We start from the raw sequence: 22,500 nt of genomic DNA, 5'->3' as shown, positions 1-22,500 counted from the left end.
CATATACTTTGTACACACTCACCTCTTGGTTTTAAATATATATATATATATATATATATATATATATATATATATATATATATATATATATATATATATATATATATATATATATATATATAATCTTCTTCAAGTGCCCTGTCCCACAAGGACGTTGGCGATCATGGATTTTTCATGATTTTCTTGGCAATTTAGAGCGGTGGTCTGCCGTTGCCTTCCGCCCGGTGTTTTTATCGAGTCACCATCTCTATTTACCCGGTTCTGGGACCAACATCTTTTTAGCCCTACCACCTCACTACTCTGATTATAACATCACATGTTAATTGAGACACGTTGTCTTCCAGCCTTTTTAACGCTTCCTATCCTTGCTTGTAAGCCACTACACCAACGCATTCGAGTCCCCAAACTCACTAACTTTTAAAATAACACACGCAATTATATATATTACTATCGTTTTTCGTTTAATAAATTCGTATTTTTTCCCCCTCAGAGATCCGAACGCTTTCTACATGCAGAAGACCCTCAGAGAAGCTTTTATCCACGAAGGAGCTGTGGACGGGACGGATTACACGAAGGTATGTGTGTAGCGCCTCCTCTGTTTGCGTTTCTCTTGCGATAGTCTTTTGTGATACTAATTATGTTTCTTTTTTCTTTTCTTTGTTGTGCTATCACTTTTCGTTATTTTCTATCAGGATCTATTACTTTCGGATATTTTTTTTTTTTTTTTTATCGTCGATTACATGGAGATAAATAAATGCGTAATTGAGGCGTCTTCGTATTTCCTACTTTTTCTTCTTCCTCCTGTTCGTTTTTTTAAATATTTTTCTTGAATTTTCTCTCTTTTTCTCCTCCTGCGCCGCCTCCATATAGCTTCTCTCCTTCCGCTTACTTTTATCCTTCCCTTGCTTACTTCCCCTATTCACTCCCTCCACTCCCTCCCTCCCTCCCTCCCGCACAGGCCTCCAACTCTTAACATGTTCTGGTATTATCTCATCACCCTCCCCTTTTCTCCTCCTTTTATCAATTTCTTCTCCACTTTCTTCCTCTTATTATTCCTCTCTCTCTCTCTCTCCTCTCTCTCTCTCTCTCCTCTCTCTCTCTCTCTCTCCCTCTCTCTCTCTCTCTCCTCTCCTCTCCTCTCTCCTCTTCTCTCTCTCTCTCTCTCTTTTCTCCTCCTCTCCTCTCTTTCTCCTCTTCTTTCTCTCTCTCCTCTCTCCTCCTCTCTCTCTCTCTCTCTCCTCTCTCTCTCTCTCTCTCTCTCTCTCTCTCTCTCTCTCTCTCTCTCCTCTCTCTCTCTCTCTCTCTCTCTCTCTCTCTCTCTCTCTCTCTCTCTCTCTCTCTCTCTTTGTCTCCTTCTTCATTTGTTTATTCACTTTTACTCACCTCCCCCACTCACGAATTCCTCTCTCTCCCTCTCTCCCCCGCACAGGTCACCAACACCAACATGTTCTGGTACTACCTCCAACACGGGCTCATGACAGACCTCCGCGCCGACACTCTCTACAACGGGAAACCTCCTTACAGCCTCCGAGGTTTTCTGAATGATTGGTGTAACAGGATCATGGGTTACGCCATCATCAGGCAGATACGGGCGAAGAAGAATAACTGCAGGTAAGGGGGAGATGGGTGGATAAGTAGGCGAGTAAGAAAAGAAAAGAAAAAGAAAAAAAAGAGTGTAAGAGGGTATGGAGAAGAGGAGTAAGAGTGTAAAAAAAAAAATAAGGGAAAGGGTGTAAAACGATTGCGAATACTATCACGATCATCACACACGCCCACAGTTTACCACAGTTCACCCACAAACCCTCTACCCCACAACGCCATCACCCCTTCTGTGACCCTCTTCTCGCCGCCCAGAGTGCCGTCGGCCATGAAGACGATCACCACCAACTGCAGCAGCTTCGCGAGTCTGGTGAACGAGGACAGCGAGGACTATTGCGTGGGTTGGAGCCTGCCGACGGAGAGGACCAAGAACTCCAAGGCCTGTCGCAAGGGAGAGTTCAGGTGAGGGTTTCGTGTGGCTGTGGTTTTGGATGTTGAGGATGTGGTTTTGGATGTTGTGGATTTGGATGTGGTTTTGGATGTGGAGGATGTGGATGTTGTGGTTTTGGTTGTTGTGGATGTTGTAGTTTTGGATGTTGTGGATGTGGATGTTGTGGTTTTGGATGTGGAGGATGTGGATGTGGTTTTGGTTGTTGTGGATGTGGTTTTGGATGATGTGGATGTGGTTTTGGTTGTTGATGTGGATGTGATTGTTGATGTGGATGTTGTGGGTGGTTTTGATTGTGCCAGCGGTATTTTTTCCGTAACGATTAAACTTTATATATATCACTAGTACTGACTTAATTTAGCCTTGTAGCTAAACTAGCTGAACTAGTTTTAACAGGTGTAAGGTGTTCACTCCCTTACAACTGTACTACCTGAACTTTTCTGAACAGCTTTGCCAACTGACCCTAGCAAATGTACCACCTTAACTTGCTCTAACAGTCGTACCAACTTCCCTAGTAGCTGCACCACCAGTACCATCAGAACATCCATGAACAATAGTACATTTTCACGTACCCTAACACTTGTACAACCTTAATTTACCCCAAATACCTGTACCGATTTACCTACGCCATTGCTTGTAACACCTTACCTTACCCTAACAGCTGTATCACTTTTACTATCTTAATAAGACTGTGACATTTATACCAGCTAAACTTAAATCATCCAAACAACTGTAACAACTTACCCTAACAGGTGCACCATCTTTAACATACCCCAACACCTGTACACCTGAACTTCAATACCCGCACCGCCATAACTTCCTCTCCAGTGTGTCATTCTAACTTCCCCATCACCTGTACCAACTTTCTCTCTCTCTCTCTCTCTCTCTCTCTTTTCTCTCTCTCTCTCTCTCTCTCTCTCTCTCTCTCTCTCTCTCTCTCTCTCTCTCTCTCTCTCACTCTCTCTCTCCCCCCCTCCTTAGCATTACCTAATCCCACATCCTCCCCTTTTAACCCCCCCCACAGGTACAGCTCGGCGTGGGACCTGCAGAGCCTACCTGTGTGGGGTAACCGGGACTGGTACAGCGGCGGGGGCTACGTCATCCACCTCCGAGGACCCACCAACGAGGTCTTGCAGAACTTCCAGTACCTCGAAGCCAACAAGTGGATCGACGAGAGCACGAGGGCGGTTCTCATCGAGTTCTCATCGTATAATTCTCAGGTGGGGGAAATGGTGGTGGAGATTTATGTGGTGGTGGGGAGGAGAGGGGGTGGAGATTTATGTGGTGGTGGGGAGGAGAGGGGGTGGGTTTTGTGGATTATGGGTGGGGGATTGAGTTCTCGTCTTGCAGTTCTTAGGTGGAGATTCTGGTGGGGATTGGTGGGTGATGCCAATTTTCTTGTTCCGTTCAGGTGAACCTCTTCGGGACTTCGATCATCATGGCGGAATTCACGCCGGGAGGAGGAATCACGCCGTATTTTAGGTGAGGTTGAGAATACTGAGGAGGTGGCGTTTTGATGTGTAGTTTTTATTTTTATTTTTTTTTTTTATTTGTTATTACTTTTTTGATGGGGGGGGTAATTATTTTTACTTATTCCGGATATGAGATACGAGTTAGAATGCTCACTTCAATTTTTCAGTCTGCTCTACCTTCATTTCTTTGTTTTTGTTTATTTTTTCTCTCTGTCTTTATTTTCTTTCAATCTTTCTCTCTTTCTCTCTCTCTCTCTCTCTCTCTCTCTCTCTCTCTCTCTCTCTCTCTCTCTCTCTCTCTCTCTCTCTCTCTCTCTCTCTCTCTCTCTCTCGCTCTCTCTTTCTCTTTCCTTTTCTTGCTCTCTCTCTTTCTCTTTCCTTTTCTCGCTCTCTCTCTTTCTCTTTCCTTTTCTCACTCTCTCTCTTTCTCTTTCCTTTTCTCGTTCTCTCTCTTTTTCTTTCCTTTTCTCGTTCTCCTTCTCTATCTCTTTGTCTTTCCTTTTCTTTCTCTCTCTCTCCCTTTCTCATTCCCCCTCCCTCTTCCTGTCTCACTCTCTCTTCCCCACTTCCACCTTCCTCCTACCCTCTCCTTTTCACTCTCCCTCGGTCCCATTTTCCCTTTCTCTTCTTCTCTCCCACGCTCTTCTCCCTCTCACCCATCCCCTCCCTTCTCCCCCTCTCACCCATCCCCTCCCTCCCTTCTCCCCCTCTCACCCATCCCCTCCCTCCCTTCTCCCCCTCTCACCCATCCCCTCCCTTCTCCCCCTCTCATCCACCGCCTCCCTTCTCCCACTCTCACCCATCCCCTCCCTCTCTTCTCCCCCTCTCACCCACCGCCTCCCTTCTCCCCCGACCGCAGATTCGAAGGCATCCGCCTACTCCAACACCACGACAACTTCGGCTTTTTCATCTACGCGTGCGAGGCCGCCTTCATTCTCTTCGTGCTGTACTTCACGGGGCGGGAGGCGCGTCTGATGTACCGCATGAGGATAGACTACTTCAAGAACTACTGGTCGTATGCCGAGATCGCTATCATCTTGGCCTGCTATTGGGCCATGGTGGTTTATGGCTTAAGGTGAGTGTGTGTCGGGTGTGGGTGGTATGGGTGGAGGTAAAGGGGGGTGGAGGTGGAGGTGGTGGGTGGATGGGGGAAGGAGTGGGGGTGATTGGGTGGAGGTGATGGGTGGGGAAAGGAGTAAGGGTGATGGGGTGGGGGAAGGAGTGGGGGTGAGGGTGGAGGTGATGGGTGGGGGAAGGAGTAGGGGTGGGGGCGGGGAAAGGAGTGAGGGAGAAGTGGGGGTGAAGTTGATTGGGGTCGAAGTGAGATTTTAACGAACATACATACTGACAGGAAAGAATTAATGAATATTGGTCTTGTGTGAATGCAAGTTTTATTACAAAAGATAAATATATATAAATTAATGTTGAAAGTTCCTATGTAACATTTTTTTTTTAATAATAAAATAACAATAATGATAATGATAATGACGTTGATAATACAAATGATCATAATAAGGATAGTAATGATGATAGTAGTAGTAGTAGTAGTAATAATGATGGTGATGATGATAGTAGTAGTAGTAATAAAAATAATAATGACAATACTAGCAATAACAATAAGACCAACACCAGTACCAGTACCAATAAACATAAATGCAAAGCGCACTTACGACAAATCCATCTCTCCCCCCCCCCCCCCAGGTACTACGCCACCGACCAAGTGCTCCAAGTGTTTCACAAGACGTACGGAAACGGGTATGTCCGCCTGCAGTATGCCGCTTCCTTGGACGAACTCTACGGATACATCGTCGGATTCGTGGTGTTCGTGGGGACGCTCAAGTTCATTAAATTGCTGAGGTTTAACAAGAGGATGGGTCAGTTTGGAGGATTTGCTGTTTTCAGTATTAGTGTTTATTCTTATCATTATTGTTTTTTTATTATAGTTATTATTAGTTGTAGGAGTGGTATTGGTATTATAATTTTTGTTGTTTTTATCATTATTTGATAGTAGTAGTTATAGATTTTATTATTAGTTATACTTGTTATCTTGTTTTGGTGTATGTGGATGGTCATGCGTGAGATATAAATATGGATAAGGTTATTTTTCTGACATTTCTCCTGTGTGATTTCTTTACTTTTGTTCTACTTAATCGAAGGCCTCATTTTAAAGTTACATTAAAATTACTAAGAAAGTCTGAAATTAGACATTTCTTCCCATATATTTCTTTCATCTCAAACGTCAAAAAGTAATTTTAAAAAAACGTTCCTTCGTGACGTCACACAGGTGTTCTCTCCGCCACTCTGAAGCAATGCTGGGACGATCTCAGCGGTTTCCTCATGGCCTTCTTCCTCTGCTTCTTCTCCTTTGTGGCGATGTTCTTCCTGCTTCTCAACAAGTACATGGAAGGTTTCTACAACTTCGTTACGGCGGTGGAAACGTGCTTCAGTATGATGCTCGGTAAGTGGCACTCACTGGGTTGCGGCGAGAGATGCACGGGCACACACTCGCCCGCGCGCACTCACACACACACATACACACACACATACACACACACAATCACGCGCACACACACTCACTCTTGCGCACGTGTTGAAGGAATAGGGGAAGGTGCGCGACTGTTACCGAGAGGAAAGGTCCAATGGCCAGTGCTGAGTAGAGCCGGGATATCACGCTTCATTTGCAATTCATTTTGGTGATTTGGAAAATAATTTCAAAGACGAACAAGGAGTCTTTCCGTTAAATTTTGAAATTGAGATCTTGTTCGAGAATTATCGTGATACAATTCTTTCATATTTGACGGCCATGTATAAGTGTCGTGTTCTCTTCATATAGTCACTTTACAAAATAATAATACATAAATAAATAAATAAATAATTCGAATTTCCACGATTCAGCAATAATTCAAGAAATTAGAATTTCTAAATATCCCAATTTCAATAAACGTCACATAGCTTACTTCCCCGCGTTTTCCAATACCATCATTCAACTTTGCGCCCTGCCTCGCCCTGCCTCGCCCTGCGTTGTTATTATTCCCTCTTTCTTTCTCATTCCAAAGGCAAATTCCAGTTCGAGGAGATGAAGACGGCGTCGGACATCGTGCCCATCATGTTCTTCGTGTTCGTGCTGTGCAACTCGTGGGTTCTGATCAACCTGCTCCTCACGCTCATCATCAAGGCTTTCCAACAGGTCAGAGGATAGTGATGATGAGGATGAGGATTTTATTTATTTTTTTTATTTATTTATTTATTTATTTTTTTTGTGTGGGGGGGGGGTGAAGTGTAGAGCGCTTTAAGTTCGTTGTTGTTTTTTTTCTCTGTTCTTTTCCTTCTTTTCTTTTTTTCTCTTTCCATAATCCTTTTACCGACACCTACTCTCTCTCTCTCTCTCTCTCTCTCTCTCTCTCTCTCTCTCTCTCTCTCTCTCTCTCTCTCTCTCTCTCTCTCTCTCTCTCTCTCTCTCTCTCTCTTACAGCATAATTCCTGAAATGCACGCAGGCGAATAACAAAATCCATAATTATTTTTTGTATTAATCCCTCTCTTCCTTTTTTCGCCACTGATGAATTTAAAAGAATCTAACAAACTATAAGGCAAACAAATCAATTCACATTGTTAATTAAAAAAAAAAAAAAAAATACAGGCGAAGTCAAGAAAGTAATACAATCCCATGATAATGAACATAACAATAATAAACAAAACAGATGAAGTCAACAGTACAATAAAATTAAAACACACAACGCAGGTCAAGTACGACATGATGAAGCAGCCGAACGAGTACGAGATGGTGGCGTTCGTGTGGGGTCGCTTCAGCACGTACCTCGGCCTCGGGGTCCCGACGCAGGTGTCCCCGGGCCTCGAGACCACGACCAACACCTCCGGCAACTCCCCCAACAACCCTCACGCCGGCGAAGAGGGCGCTGACGACTCCGTGGGAGCAGGGAACGATAAAGTCAAGGAACTTCCCAATAAAGTGGACAAGTAAGGGAGTATTTCTCTCTCTTTGGGTTCGTTTCCTTGATTCAATTCTTTATTTCTTCACAACGTCTTCACCTTTTTTTGTGTCTTGTTTCACGGGTTTTCATGTCTTTTTTTCTTGTCTTTTGGCATTTTAAATTTTTGTTTGACTTTATGCTTCTGATTTCTTCATATTATTATCGTGTTTTAGATCTCTTTTCTCAGATTTGTTGTGAATTAATCAAGAATGAAATGGGTATCAAAAAAGAATTTCATGTTATCCATCATAACTAGTCATTATTGCTGCTAATATCTAAAATAAATTTTATACTATTATTAACCATATTAAAATAAATAATATCAGTATTATTGATTATGTTGATATTGTTATATCACTATCATTACACAACTCTTACACTTCGAAGACAAGGCCATCATCACAACCCAATAAAACGCACGACCCCTCCACCCCCACCTAACCCCCTCTAACCCTGCCACGCCCCGGCCCCTCCTTTCCTCCCACTCAGGTTCCTCGACTACCTGAACGACGTCTACTTCGCCGGGAGCCTCGACGTCACCAACAAGGACGCTCTCAAGTCGTCCTTCTACCGCGGCAAGAGCGGCTACCCCAACGGGAGGGGCTACTCCGCAAAACCCAACACCGCAAAGCCACGTAGCGGAGCCCGGTTTGGTAGCGGAGTGGGGGAGAGGACAGGAGGAGGAGGGGCAGGAGAAAGGACAGGAGGAGGAGGAGGAGGAGGAGGTGATGGTGATATAGGTGACCTCTACAGCGGTCCAAGAGCCACTAATTAGGTCCAGGTGAGTTTCTTAGGGTAAAAATGGTCATTTTTAGATTTGGCAGAAGTGTGTAAATAACAAGAAACTTTGAAAGATATAATGGAGAGAGTGAGATAGAGAGAGAGAGAGAGAGCGACAGGTAAATAGATAGATCGAGCGACAGGTAGATAAATAAGGAGATAGACCGATATAGATAGACAGACAGGCAAACAGACTGCCTGATAGACAGGCTGATGGGTAGATACACATATATAGATAAACAGGTAGATATATAGGCATAGTCAGGCAGATAAAATATATACAGATAGAAAGGTAGATAGGCAGACTGGAAGATATATATAGATAAATACACAAGTAAACAGATAGACAGATAGATGTAGACAGAGATAGGTAGAGGGGTAGGTTGGTAGACAGGTGGATACATAGTAGACAGACAACTAGATAGAGAAATGCGTATATAGGTAGGTAGATTGTTAGATACACAGTAGGTAGGTAGATATACAAGTAGTTAGGTATATAGACAGTTAGGCAGTTAGGTAGATAAGTAGACTGGTAGGTAAGTATTTAGGTACAGACACTAGGTAAATTAATAGATAAATAGATAAAGAAACCGATAAATTGATATACATATATAGCCCATACATGTGTATGTATATGTGTATATATATGTATGTATGTGTATATATATGTATGTATATGTGTATATATGTATGTATATATGTGTAGTATGTATGTATATGTATGTGTGGTTATATATATGTATGTATGTATATGTATGTGTGGTTATATATATGTATGTATGTATATGTATGTGTGGTTTATATATATATATATATATATATATATATATATATATATAATTATATATATTATATATATTATATATATATATATATATAATATGTGTGTATGTATGTATGTATGTATGTATGTATGTATGTACCGTATTCAAGCTGACAAATGTTGAAAAGGTATGAATGAGAATGACCATCTTCAAAATACAAGAGATGTATTTGACCGGTTTCGAATATATTTCTGACGATATACGATATATATATATATATATATATATATATATAGATAGATAGATAGATAGATATAGATATGTATATATAGATATATAGACATGTACACCTATAGATATATAGACATGTACACCTATAGATATATAGACATGTACACCTATAGATATATAGACATGTACACCTATAGATATATAGACATGTAACACCTATAGATATATAGACATGTACACCTATAGATATATAGACATGTACACCTATAGATATATAGACATGTACACCTATAGAATATATAGACATGTACACCTATAGATATATAGACATGTACACCTATAGATATATAGACATGTACACCTATAGATATATAGACATGTACACCTATAGATATATAGACATGTACACCTATAGATATATAGACATGTACACCTATAGATATATAGACATGTACACCTATAGATATATAGACATGTACACCTATAGATATATAGACATGTACACCTATAGATATATAGACATGTACACCTATAGATATATAGACATGTACACCTATAGATATATAGACATGTACACCTATAGATATATGTATATATATATGTATACATATGTATGTAGAGATATGCACACATGTATGTATATAAGAGAGAGAGAGAGAGAGAGAGAGAGAGAGAGAGAGAGAGAGAGAGAGAGGGGGGGGGGGGTAAGTAAGTAGGTAAGTAGACAGATAATATGATATATAATTAGAAAGGTATATAGGCAGGTAAATGGATAGAAAGGTTGGTAGGTAGTTAGATACATAGGAAATAGATAGATAGGTAGATGCAGATAGATAGTTAGGTGGATAAATAGACAGGTAGGTAGGTAGATAAATAGACAAGTAGGTAAGTAGGTGGATAGACTGGTAGGTAGATAGGACAGTAGATAGGTAGACAGACAAGTAAGTAGTTCCGTAGATATATAGACTGATGGGTAGTTAGGTGGATAATAAATACATAAGTAGATTGATAGGTAGATAAATATGGGTAGGTTAGGTAGATAAATGCAGTTAGGTAGGTATGTAGCTAGGTAGGATGGTAGATAAATAGGTAAATAGATATATTGGTAGATAAGTAGATACATAGGTAGTTAGGTAAGTAGACAGACTCGTAGGCAGATAGGTTGGTAAGTAGATTGTTTGGTAGATAAATACAGGTAGGTAGTTAGGTAGATAAATAGTTAGATAGGGAAGTAGATAGACTGGTAGGTAGATAGGTAGATAAATACAGGTAGGTAGATAATAGTTAAATAGGTAAGTAGATAGACAGGTAGGTAGATAAATAGGTAAATAGATGGATAGACTGGTAGATAAAAGATAGATACATAGGTAGGTAGGTAGGTAGCTAGGTAAGGGGGTAAGTAAGTAAGTAAGTAGGTAGGTAGGTAGGTACAGACACAAACATAGATAAAGCAACATACATATATATATATGAGGGAGGGAGGGAAGGAAGAAAGAAAGAAAGAAAGAAAGAAAGAAAGAAAGAAAGAAAGAAAGAAGGAAGGAAGAAAAGGGAAAGAAGGCAAATTGGCAGATAGATATTAGATAGATAGATAGACTAACTGATAAATAGTTAAAGAGATAGATGGATGAGATATAGATAAATATACAATGATACATACAGTGAGAGAGACTGATAAATGAACAGTCGAGAGAGGGATAGACAAAAATAAATTGATAGATAAACATTATATAAATACATAAGCTGATATATAAATAGAAATCAATAGGCAGATAGATAGATAGAGAGATAAAAATCGATGGAAAAATAAATAACTGGAAAACTTGTATGAAGATTACTTACAAAACTGACACGTTTTCCTTGTACTTAAGTCTTTTTAAGTACATGTTCTAACTCTATATTCTAAATATACGAAAACAGCATATATTAATCAATCCCTGCTACTTCCTTTCAGGCTGCATTAGGGTGATGTGTAAGGAGAAACCATCATCTACACAGAAACTGTTTGCAGGAAATCAGTAGGCTGATGATGAGAAGCTAAAGTTATTTGCTAGACTCTATTATGAAGACCTTTAGCTATTCTTGACATGGTGACAGAAATGCAAGCATACACACACACACACTCACTCTCCTCATAACTTCTGACATACTCCCCTTAAATGGAGATTCAGCAGTACAAATCCTGTTTATTTAGTATTTTAATTAAAACCTTTTCCCATCCCCTTAAACATTATTATATCCCTTTTCCATTATTAGAGGATTATATATGCACATACTTAAAAGCAAAGAAAAGAATAATTTATATCAATACTTATGAAGCTAATTGATAAACAATGTAATAAGTAAGCAATCATAAAGCTGTAAATGTGATATGTTGAGCAAAAAAGTTGAAAGTATTTTATATGAAAAAAGATCAAATCAAATGCATATATAGAAGAAAGAAAGGCTCAACTACATTATACACCCTGTGATATTTAGTGCCTTGCAAGAAGTGCCTTGTCTAGCTCTAAGTCTGACAAACTATAAAATACTGTATCTATATACCAAAGATAATATATAAAAATATAGTAGTATATACTCACTATATATATATATATAAATACATTATATGTTTTATCTTATTTTGTTTCCAGAGCAATGTTAGTTTTTCATCAAATTACACGGATAGTCATAAGTGTGATAGACAGTGTACTTGGGTTATAAAATGTATATCTAAGTTAAGCATTTTTTGAAGCATTGAAATAAAAGCAGAATCCATGAAATTTGAAGTGATTTCTCCTGAACAATGGTATGGACAATAATAATAGACACAGAAGAAACTGCAACTATGTAGGTGTAAGTAAAAAAAAAAGAAGAAAAAAACAAGTATGCAAAAACAATATATTCTTGTTTTACACTGCAAAACAATTGGCATGTACATACAGATGGACATAATTAAACATAAAAGCTGGGTTCAAGTAAGGATTAAGAATTTTAAATATCCTGCAGAACGAAATCTCTATTAACAATTTATCATTAGTCATTTGAATCCAAATGACTGCAAACTAAACAAGTAATCTTTTAATACATCTTTAAAAAATATAAAACTACAAAGAGAGTGAAAATGAAAGGAGATGCAGGAACCTGTGTATTTGAGTTTTAAAATCATCACTGTAAAGGTTCACTATCCCCTTGTTAATAACAATAGCAGCTACAAAGATTCCAACAAAGTAGGCAAAAAGGTCTGAAAACCAATATAAATTTCTTGCTATAGGTTGCAAAAATGATCAGCTTTTATATACAAACATATACACGGAAGAAAGAATGCAATGAAAAAATATATATATATTAATTTATCCTTAGTCATCTAATGCAAATGACTTGAAACAAAAAATAAAAAAGTAAATGAGAGGAGGAAGAGGAGAAGGAAAAACTAAGAAGGAAGCAGAGGAAATACAGAGGAGGAGGAGGAGGAATGACATATAGATGAAAAGGAGGTAAGGAGAAGGAGAAACAGAAGAGGAGGAGAGAGAGAGAGAGAGAAAGGAGAAGAGAAATAGAAACAGAGGACAAAGGACATGAAGAAAAGGAGGAAATTGAAAAGATGGCGAGGACAGGGAGGAGTAGGAAAGATTAGGAGAAAAGAGAAAGAAGAAAATGAGGAAAAGGAAGAAAGGAGGAAAACCATAGAGAGAGGAGGGAGGAAAAGAAGAGAGGAAGGTATGAGAGAAGAGGAACAACAGAAAGGTGAGAAGACACAAAAGGTAGGAAAAGAAGAGTGGAGGAGGATGGAGGAAAAGGTGTAAGCAATGGCATAGGATAAAGACAAAAGTAATCCTTTTTAATACCTACTATTTTAATATATAGGTATGTATAATACTTCCCAATCTAAAAAAAAAAAAAAAAAAAAAAAAAAAAAATTCTTACCCCAGAAAAATATTCATTTATTTTCTCTAAATATATTCTACTCATCACAATTATCATACTTTAATCCCCTCCTCAATCATCGCTGAGTGCCAGTCGCAGCAATTGTCTTTTGCTCCCCTTGTACTGCGCCTTCCTAAGCCTCTTGGAGCCATTGCTGAGGAACTCACTTCCCTGATTTGCATCTGTGTTGTGGGAAGTTGTCAACCGTTTGGCCAAGTGCTGCTTGGCCCTCCCTACAAGCCCTGATGGATTCTGCATTTCCATTCTGATTCTTTTGGCTTGCATGTTTGGTGACACTGAAGGACATACCTGTCTATCCCAGGAACCACCTCTCCCCATTATGGAATTACTAACAATGGGAGCTTGGGCCTGGTTTCGATTCTCTATTCTTGGACCTGTTTGGCCATGCATGACCACCTTCCTTGCAATGTTAGCATCACTGTTACCTTGCAAGCATACTGTTATGTTGGGTCCTCTCTCCTCTGGCAAGTCCCACATGTTAGTGGTACCTGCAGTGGGCACTGCTCTCTCCTGGAGGAAGGACTTTCCTTGGGTGTCTCTTCTTTCCATGTAACCTTTGCCATGCATTGCTAATCCTTGTTTGCAATTTCCCCCAAGCCTTCCCACATCCTGCTTGCAAGGTCTCCAGAGTGTTCCTTTATTCACTGGACACAGAGGCTGATGTGGCTTCTTCTGACCTTTGAAAACAGACTCTCCTTCAACGCTAACATTTTGATGTAATCTTGTAGTCTTTTGTATGTGTCCTTCCATATGCAAACTACCAGTCTCTCGTCTTTCCTGTTGAAGGAAGATAATCTGACAAAATCAAATATTGTTACATACCCCTTTCTCACAATACAGAGTAAAATCATTTGTCCAAAAGACTTTACTGAATTCACTGGACCTACTATTTTTCAATTATTAGACATGGTACTTCTTAACCCACTGCTGATGAGTCAATTAGTCAAGAAATTAAAAAAAAAAAAAAAAAAAAAAAAAAAAAAAAAAAAAAAAAAAAAAAAAAAAAAAAAAAAAAAAAAAAAAAAAAAAAAAAAAAAAAAAAAAAAAAAAAAAAAAAAAAAAAAAAAAAAAAAAAAAAAAAAAAAAAAAAAAAGTTATGGGGTTTTTTTTTTTTTTTTTTTTTTTTTTTTTTTTTTTTTTTTTTTTTTTTTATTTTTTTTTTTTTTAAACCCCTTTTCCCCCCCCCAAAAATGCCCCTCCCCCCCAAAAAAAACAAAAAAAAAAAAAAAAAAAAAAAAAAAAAAAAAAAAAAAAAAAAAAAAATTTTTCTTTTACCCCCCCCCCCCCAAAAAATTTTTTTTTTCCCAAATTTTTTATTTTCCCCCCCCCCCCCCCCCCCCCCCCCCCCCCCCCCCCCCCCCCCCCCCCCCCCCCCCCCCCCCCCCCCCCCCCCCCCCCCCCCCCCCCCCCCCCCCCCCCCCCCCCCCCCCCCCCCCCCCCCCCCCCCCCCCCCCCCCCCCCCCCCCCCCCCCCCCCCCCCCCCCCCCCCCCCCCCCCCCCCCCCCCCCCCCCCCCCCCCCTTTTTTTTTTTTTTTTTTTTTTTTTTTTTTTTTTTTTTTTTTTTTTTTTTTTTTTTTTTTTTTTTTTTTTTTTTTTTTTTTTTTTTTTTTTTTTTTTTTTTTTTTTTTTTTTTTTTTTTTTTTTTTTTTTTTTTTTTTTTTTTTTTTTTTTTTTTTTTTTTTTTTTTTTTTTTTTTTTTTTTTTTTTTTTTTCCCCCTCCCCCTTTCCCCCCCTTCCTTTTTTCCCCTTCTCCCCCCCCTTTTCCCCTCTTTTTTTTCCCTTTCCCCCTTTTTCTTTTCCCCCTCCCCCCCTCCCTTTTCTCCTTTTCCCCCCCCCCCCTTTTTTTCTTCTTTCCCTTCCCCCTTTCTTTCCCCCCCCCCCTCTCCCCCTTTTCTCCCCCTTCCCTTTTTCTCTTTTCCCCCCCTTTCTCTTCTTCCTTTTCCCCCCCCTTCTCCTTTTTCTTTCCCCCCCTCCTTCCCTCTTCTCTCCTTCCCCTTTTCCCCCCCTTTCTCTCCTTTCCCTCCCCCCTCTTTTTTTTCCCCCCTTTCCTTTTTTTTCCCTTTTTTCCCCCTTCCTCTCTCTCTTCCCCCTTTCTTTTTTCCCCTTTTTTTTTTTCTTTTTTTATTTCTTTTTTCCTTTCTCTTTCCCCTTTCCCCCCCCTTCCTTTTCCCTTTCCCCCTTCCCCTTTTTCTCTCCCCCCTTTTTCCCCCCCCTTTCCTCTTTCCCTTTTTTTTCCTCCCCTTTTCTCCTTTCCCCTTTCTTTTTTTTTCCCCCTCTCTTTTTCTCCCTCCCTCTCTTTTTCTCCCCCCCTCCTCCCTCCCTCTCTTTCCCCTCCCTCTCTCTCTCCCTTCCCCCCCTCTTTCCCTCTCCCCTCCTCTCTCTCTTTTTCCCCCCCTCTCTCTCTCTTCCCCCCCTCCCCTCTCTTCTCTCTCTCTCTCCTCTTTTCCCCCCCTCCCCTTCTCTCTTTCCCCTCCTCTCTCCTTTCCCTCCTCCTCCCCTCTCTCCTCTCTCCTTTCCCCCCTCTCTCTCTTCTTTCCCCTCCTCCCCTTTCCCCCCTCCCTCTCTCTCTCTCTTTCCCCCCCTCTCTCTCTTCCCTCTCTCTTCTCCCCCCCTCCCCCCTCCCTCCTTTTCCCCCTTTCCCCCTTTTCCCCTCTTTCTTTCCCCCCTCCCCTCTCTCCTCCCCTCTTTTTTCCCCCTCCTCTCTCCCCTCTTTCTCCCTTCTTTCCCCCCTCTCTCTCTCCTTTCCCTCTCTCCTCTTTTTCCCCTCTTCTCTCTCTTTCCCCTCTTTCTTTTCCCCTCTCTCTCTCCCTCCCCCTCTCTTTCCCCCCCCCTCTCTCTCTCCTCTCTTTCCCTCTCCCTCTCTTCTCTCCTCTTTCCTCCCTCTCTCCTCTTTCCTCTCTCTCTCTTTCCCCCCCCTCTCTTTCCCTCTCTCTCTCTCTCTCCTCTTTTTCCCCCTTTTTCCCCTTTTTCTCTCTCTCTTCTCTCCTCCTCTCTCTCTCTCTCTCTTCCTCTCTCCTTCTCTCTCTCTCCCTTTCCCTCTCTTCTCTCTCCTCTTCTCTCTCTCTTCTCCTCCCCCTCCTTCTCTCTCTCTCTCCCCCCCCTCTCTCTCTTTCCCTCTCCCTTTTCCTCTCTCTCTTCCTCTCTCCTCTCTCTCTCTCTCTCTCTCCCCTCTTTCCCTCTCTCTCTTTTCTCTCTCTCTTTCCCTCTCTCTCTCTCTTTTTTTCCCCCCCTCTCTTCTCTCTCTCCTTTTCTTCTCTCCTCTTTTTTTTTCCCCTCTTTCTCCCCTCCTCTCTTCTTTCCCTCTCCTCTTCTCTCTCTCTCTCTTTTCCCCCTCTCTCTCTCTCTCTCTCTCTCTTCTCCTCTCTCTCTCTCTTTCCCTCTCCTCTCTCTCTTTCCCCTCTTTTCTTTTTCCCTCTTTCCTCTCTCTCTCTCTCTCTCTCTTTCCCTCCCTTCTCTTTTCCCCCCTTTTCCCTCTCTCTTTTTCCCTCTTTCTTCCTCTCTCTCCCCCTTCTCTTTTCCCCCTCTTTTTCCTCTCTCTCTCTCTCTCTCTCTTCTTTCCCTCTCTCTCTCTCTCTCTCTCTCTCCCTCTCCCTCCCCTCTCCCCCTCTTTTCTTCCCCCCCCCTCTCTCTCTCTTTTTTTCCCCCCCCCCCCCCCCCCCCCCCCCCCCCCTTTCTCTCCCTCTCTCCTCTCTCTCTCTCTCTCTCTCTTTTTCCCCCCTCTCTCTCTCTCTTTCTTCCCCCCTTCTCCTCTCTCTCTCCTCTCTCTCCTCTCTCCCCTTTTTCCTTTCCCTCTCCCTTTTTCCCTCTCTCTCGCTCTTCCTCTTTCTTCTTCTCTCTCTCCCTCTCTCTCTCCTTCTCTCTCTCTCCCCCTCCCTCCCTCTCTCTCTCTCCTCCCCCCCTCTCTCTCTCTCCTCCCCCTCTCTCTCTTCCTCCCTCCCTCTCTCCCCTCTTCCTTCCTCCCTCTCCTCTCTCTCCTCCCCTCCCTCTCTCTCTCTCTCACCCCCCCCCCCCCCCCCCCCCCCCCCCCCCCCCCCCCCCCCCCCCTTTTCCGTTTTCCTTTTTTTTTTTTTTTTTTTTTTTTTTTTTTTTTTTTCCCCCCCCCCAATTCTCTCTCCCCTTTCTTTTCCCCCCCCCCCTTTCCCCTCTCACCCCCCCCCCCCCCTTTTTCCCCCCCTCTCCTCCCCCTCTCTCCTCCTCACCCTTTTTTTTTTTCTTCTTTTTCCCCTTTCTCCCCCCCCCCCCCCCCCCCCCCCCCCCCCCCCCCCCCCCCCCCCCCCCCCCCCCCCCCCCCCCCCCCCCCCCCTTTTCCCTTCCCCCCTTTCCCCCTCTTTCTCCCTCCTCCCTTCTCTCTCTCTCTCTCTCTCTTCTCTCTTCCCCCCTCTCTCTCCTCTCTCTCCTCTTTCTCTTCTCCTCCCTCTCTCTCTCTCCTCTTTTCCCCCTCTCTCTTCCTCTTCTTTTTCCCTCCTCTCCCCTCTCTCTCCTCTCTCTCTCTTTCTTCTTCTTCCTCCCCTCTCTCTTCCCTTCTTTACTCCTCTCTCTCTTTTCCTCTCTCTCTCTCTCTCTTTTCCCCCCCTCTCCCCTCTCTCTCTTTCCCTCTCTCTCTCTCTTTTTCCCTCTCTCTCTCTCTTTCCCTCTCTCTCTCTCTCCTCTTTCCTCTCTCTCTCTCCTCTCTCTCTTCTCTCCTCTCCAACTCCTCTCTCTCTCACTCTCTCTCTCTCAACTCTCTCGCTCTCTCTCACTCCCTCCCTCCCCTCCCTCTCTTCTCTCTCTCTCTCTCTCTCTCTCTCTCTCTCTCTCTCTCTCCTCTCTCCTCTCTCTCTCTCTCACTCCCTCTCTCTCTCTCTCTTCACTCCTCTCTTTCTCTCTCTCTCTCTCTCTCTCACTCCCTCCCTCCCTCCCTCTCCTCACTCTCTCTCTCTCATCTCTCCTCTCTCTCTCTCACTCCTCTCTCTCATCTCCTACTCGCTCTCTCTCTCTCCTCATCTCTCTCTCTCTCTCTAGTCATTCTCTCCCTCCCTCTCTCTCTCACATGTCTCTCCCTCCCCCTCTCTCTCTCACATTTCTCTCCCTCCCTCTCTCTCTCTCACATTTCTCTCCCTCCCTCTCTCTCTCTCACATTTCTCTCTCACTCTCTCTCGCTCTCTCTCTTGCATTTCTCTCCCTCTCTCTCTCTCTTGCATTTCTCTCCCTCTCTCTCTTGCATTTCTCTCCCTCTCTCTCTTGCATTTCTCTCCCTCTCTCTTTCTCTCTTTCAGGCATGCATGCCCACAAAACTAGAATCATTAAAAAAAACTCACCACATCACAAAATCTAACGGATTCTTCAATTTCTTCAGGGACTTTGATGCCAAACGACTTTGCCTCTAAAACAAGTGCTTTTACTTCCATTATCAGTGTAGTGACTTTGGATTGACTTACACACTTCCAAGTCTTGATAAAGAAAGTGACTAAATCTGTTGAAGATTGTGAAAGATGTAACAATAACAATAACAATAACAATGACATGAATAACACTATAACTTAATTTCAATTGCGTTCTGCAAAATTAACTCAATGTCGCCAGGAAAATGCTGTGCTCATTTTATATCCTTCTGTGAAATTTCTCTACACATAGATGGCTCTGCTAGTGCTTAGCCACAAAGAAGTCAATTAGTAGACCTTGTGACTTACTTGATTTCACCTTTCTTTGAATTGGTAGGAATTTTTTTTTTTTTTTTTTTTTACTAATGTTATGAATATCAATGATGTTATTTTTATTATAGAGATTATAATTACTATAATGTTATAAACATTAGTAACAGAAAAATAATATAAAATATTTTTGTAAATCAAGGAAAAGGGTAAATGGGAGAGACAAGCAGTACTCGTAATTGGCTCACAGGTGACTTAGTACAAGTGTAGCCATCTATGTGTAAAAACAATTAAACAAGTAAACTCACAGTGGGCAAGGCATGTACATACATGCTATGGCTGTTGGATTTGGGTTAACTGATGTTAGATTAAACTAAAACATTATAACAATTCTAATATATGTATGTGTGTAAGTGTATATGTATGTATGTATGTATGTATGTATGTATGTATGTATGTATGAATATGTATATGTATATATGTATGTATGCATGTATATGTATATGTATATATATATATATATATATATATATATATATATATATATATATATATATATATATATATATATATATATATATATATATATTTTTTTTTTTTTTTTTTTTTTTTTTTTTTTTTTTTGGGGGGGGGACTTCTGTAGGATTTTCCTATACATTTAGAAAGTTCATGAAATCAGGAACATAATTACTTTACTATAACCCAGTCAAACTGAACACAAAAAATGCAAAATACATTTTTCCACATTTTATATATTCATAAATTACAAAATATATTCAAATGAAGAGATACACAAGAAAAATCTAAACTTACCTGCTATCTTAGCATACTCATTCCTTATTATTTGGATATCATATCGAAAATACTTGACAAGTGAAGCCAGGATCTTGACTGCATTCTGAAGCCTTGCAATAGAGATGGAGTCAACCAGTACAAATGATGTCAGGAGAGACTGGAGTATCCTGGATAAGCATTTCAGTTTTGTTTGGACATCCTCTGAGCCTCCAGACCAGTACACATCTGTCAAAGCATATCAAATATGAACTTGGCTTCAGAAGCTTACATGTACTGTACCAGTGCAGTGGAAAAAACAGAAGAGATCTTTGATACTAACAGCCATTATTTTGCTAAATTTCTAATGTCCTTAAAAATAATAAGAAAAATTAATATGAATCCTCAGAATTTTGAAAATCCATATGTTAAGGTCTAATTCCAACACCTCACAAGCGGGCTTTACCATCCAAGACCTTCATAAAAGAGTCCCAGGCTCCTGTCAAGTGTAGTGCCTCCAGGGCCATCACAGCTAGTGCTTGCTCTGAAGGAGGGTTTTCCTTTTGCAGTGGCTGTGGGAGATGGAAAATTAATGCAGAACAAGGAGCATGAATTTTTGAGGAGTACTGATTGGTGTATGGTCTCTCTTGCTTTTTCTGCTTAACTATTTCCAGTGGTGCTAACACTTTAAATGGACTGAGTACACTTTGTAGTGTGCATGGGCATTTCTAATCAAAACCTGGTTAAATTAGGTTTCATATTATAAACTTAAATTGCTTAAAATAGTACAGCAAATGTTTTTGCATGTACTATTTTGCATGTAAGGTGTACTCATTGCAAAAAATACTAACCCTACAGTGATATTGCACCCCTAAGTTCTGTGTGAATTTCAGCAGCACTGACAGTCATACTGACAGTTTTTCTGGAAACTGTACAGTAAGTATATAAATGTATATTGAACATTTAGGTAGAAATATATATAAATACAGTTCATGATCAATATATTTACCAAATATGCACTGACTAACAAATCACTTTCAAGAAGCACACTGATAACTGATGCAGCCTCCACCACGCAACACTGCTCAGAGCACTCTATCATCAGAGACACACCAAGCTCACCAAGGACCTCTTCAGCAGTTGTTAAGTTGTTCATCCCTATATTATGGATAGAAAAAGAAAAGCTATAAAAGATTAATGCTGATAATGGTGATAAAAATTCTAAGGATGGTGATAATTATATCAAGGACAATGATGATAGTGGCAACTGTAATAATAATGATGATAATGACACATATAATATTAACAATGAAATACATTTTGTTTTGCAGCTAAAAATAAAAAGAAAGATTCTTTGTATCTCTGCACTCTACCACAAGCTGTAGTTCTGATCCATTTATGACAATGCTTCCTATTTCATAAAGAAATAAAAGATGAAAATAAAATAAAAATACCTTTCAAAGCTCTAATAACGTTAGAGAAGTTCCTCGCAGTTTTCCTTAGAGTCTCCCCTTTACTTAAGTCCTTAAATACTTCTGTTAGCCTCAATCTCCTCTCATTCTTGTTCTCCACCTTCATCACTCCTCGTAGAATTTTAGTCAGCGGTGCCATGGGGTCTGACTCTCCTCGTTCAACCTCTACGCACTCATTCTGCAGGTGGTGAGAACAAAATAATAATGAACTCATCCCACCTCAAACAATATCACTTCTTATTCATTAGGTATGGAGATAGTAACTTGAAGATATGTCCATTCTCATTCAGCTCCTAAATTCAAGTACATGGTATATCCTCAAAATATCTAAGAAAGCAGACCCAGTGTTGAACTCAACCTGTCAAGACTTAACCAATCTCCTCACTAGCAAAAAAATATTGAAAGAAAATGATAATAATAACCTCTGAGACTAAACTTTGCTCTGGAGCTCCCTGCAAATCAATTTCAAAATCTCCATACATAGTGCCCTTTGATTCCATTAAGCAAATGGATGTCTGAGCTTGCTCTGAAATGGATTTTTCAGAACCTTTAGCAATAGTTTTCACAGGAGGGAGTCCTTTTCTGCTCTTTGGCATCATGAATCTGTAAGTTGAAAGAAGGAAAAAGATTAGGGACTTAAGACAAAATAGGTTAACTTCCCATATAAAACTGCCAACATTTTGAGTCAAGTGCTTTTAAATCATAATACAAAACAAGCTTTACAACCTTTTACAAAGTCAAATGTATGATCTAAGAAAACCTCTCTCCCTCATTCAATTAGCTTTACCATTCTGAATGCATAAGAAAAGCAACCTTAAAAACCAACATTTTTCTTACCGCAAGTGGTCCATCTTGGACCTTGAAGATGCAACTGCACTTATCCTTTGGTTACTCGTAATACATTTTGAGGTCTTCAGTTCCCCTGCAGAGCCAGCCTCACCCATTTCCAATGAGTGACTCTGAACACTGCTACAATTCCCAGTAATGGTATTTGATCCTTCGGCCTTTTGAGATGCACCACTTTGCATGGATAGCTCTCTCATATAGACATTGTCAGTCTGTTTGTTCTTTAACTTCTGAATAACCTGATTTGCACTATTCATCATGTTTTTAGTTTCAACACTGGGCCAGCCGATGACATTAATTTTAATCCCTGGTGGTAAAGTGTTCTTTGAGAGTCCAGGAATATTCTGTATTTGTGGGGATCTGGGCAGGATAGGCCTTGGAACATCTGCAATGGATGGAGATTTCTGAGACTCACGGCCAGCATTCCTAGAAATTTTGTTACCAAGCCTTAAGGATGTTGGTTGCTTTTGGTAGGTGTTTTGCAATTGAACTGGAGATGGGGCTCTCATCTGTTCCCTCATTACCAAAGATGGCAGAGATGGGACTCTCTTGCTTTCTGTCATGCCTGGGCCCACCTTCTCTTGTTTACAGTTACCAACTCTGAATCTGCTGAGCTGAGAAGGGATAGTT

At 40.9% G+C, this 22,500-nt stretch overlaps 2 protein-coding genes across 2 annotated transcripts in view; one reads left to right on the top strand and one right to left on the bottom strand.

The window, feature by feature from the left end:
• Positions 1-11,986, top strand: part of LOC119585193 (polycystic kidney disease protein 1-like 2) — a 25,221-nt gene extending 13,235 nt beyond the window's left edge. The window contains exons 18-29 of the mRNA XM_037933846.1: positions 491-575; positions 1,430-1,611; positions 1,855-2,001; positions 3,012-3,207; positions 3,399-3,469; positions 4,319-4,534; positions 5,161-5,333; positions 5,744-5,917; positions 6,516-6,646; positions 7,200-7,435; positions 7,939-8,230; positions 11,179-11,986. Coding sequence (XP_037789774.1) covers positions 491-575; positions 1,430-1,611; positions 1,855-2,001; positions 3,012-3,207; positions 3,399-3,469; positions 4,319-4,534; positions 5,161-5,333; positions 5,744-5,917; positions 6,516-6,646; positions 7,200-7,435; positions 7,939-8,224 — 1,897 coding nt within the window. The 3' untranslated portion in view covers positions 8,225-8,230; positions 11,179-11,986. The remainder of the gene's footprint in view (positions 1-490; positions 576-1,429; positions 1,612-1,854; positions 2,002-3,011; positions 3,208-3,398; positions 3,470-4,318; positions 4,535-5,160; positions 5,334-5,743; positions 5,918-6,515; positions 6,647-7,199; positions 7,436-7,938; positions 8,231-11,178) is intronic.
• Positions 11,987-12,758: 772 nt separating this feature from the next.
• LOC119591597 overlaps positions 12,759-22,500 on the bottom strand; it is a 26,402-nt gene continuing 16,660 nt past the window's right edge. The window contains exons 12-19 of the mRNA XM_037940361.1: positions 21,862-22,500; positions 21,447-21,627; positions 21,007-21,202; positions 20,562-20,710; positions 20,019-20,124; positions 19,595-19,801; positions 18,449-18,603; positions 12,759-13,928 (exon numbers count right to left, since the gene is read on the bottom strand). The exon at positions 21,862-22,500 is cut by the window's right edge and continues 383 nt beyond it. Of these exons, the coding sequence (XP_037796289.1) occupies positions 13,203-13,928; positions 18,449-18,603; positions 19,595-19,801; positions 20,019-20,124; positions 20,562-20,710; positions 21,007-21,202; positions 21,447-21,627; positions 21,862-22,500 (2,359 nt within the window). The 3' untranslated portion in view covers positions 12,759-13,202. The remainder of the gene's footprint in view (positions 13,929-18,448; positions 18,604-19,594; positions 19,802-20,018; positions 20,125-20,561; positions 20,711-21,006; positions 21,203-21,446; positions 21,628-21,861) is intronic.

This window comes from Penaeus monodon, chromosome 3 (genome assembly GCF_015228065.2).
Source record: "Penaeus monodon isolate SGIC_2016 chromosome 3, NSTDA_Pmon_1, whole genome shotgun sequence".
In the NCBI taxonomy this organism is placed as follows: Eukaryota; Metazoa; Arthropoda; class Malacostraca; order Decapoda; family Penaeidae; genus Penaeus; species Penaeus monodon.
The sequence above is the reverse complement of the archived record's forward strand: the minus strand, read 5'-3'. Positions and strand labels throughout refer to the sequence as shown.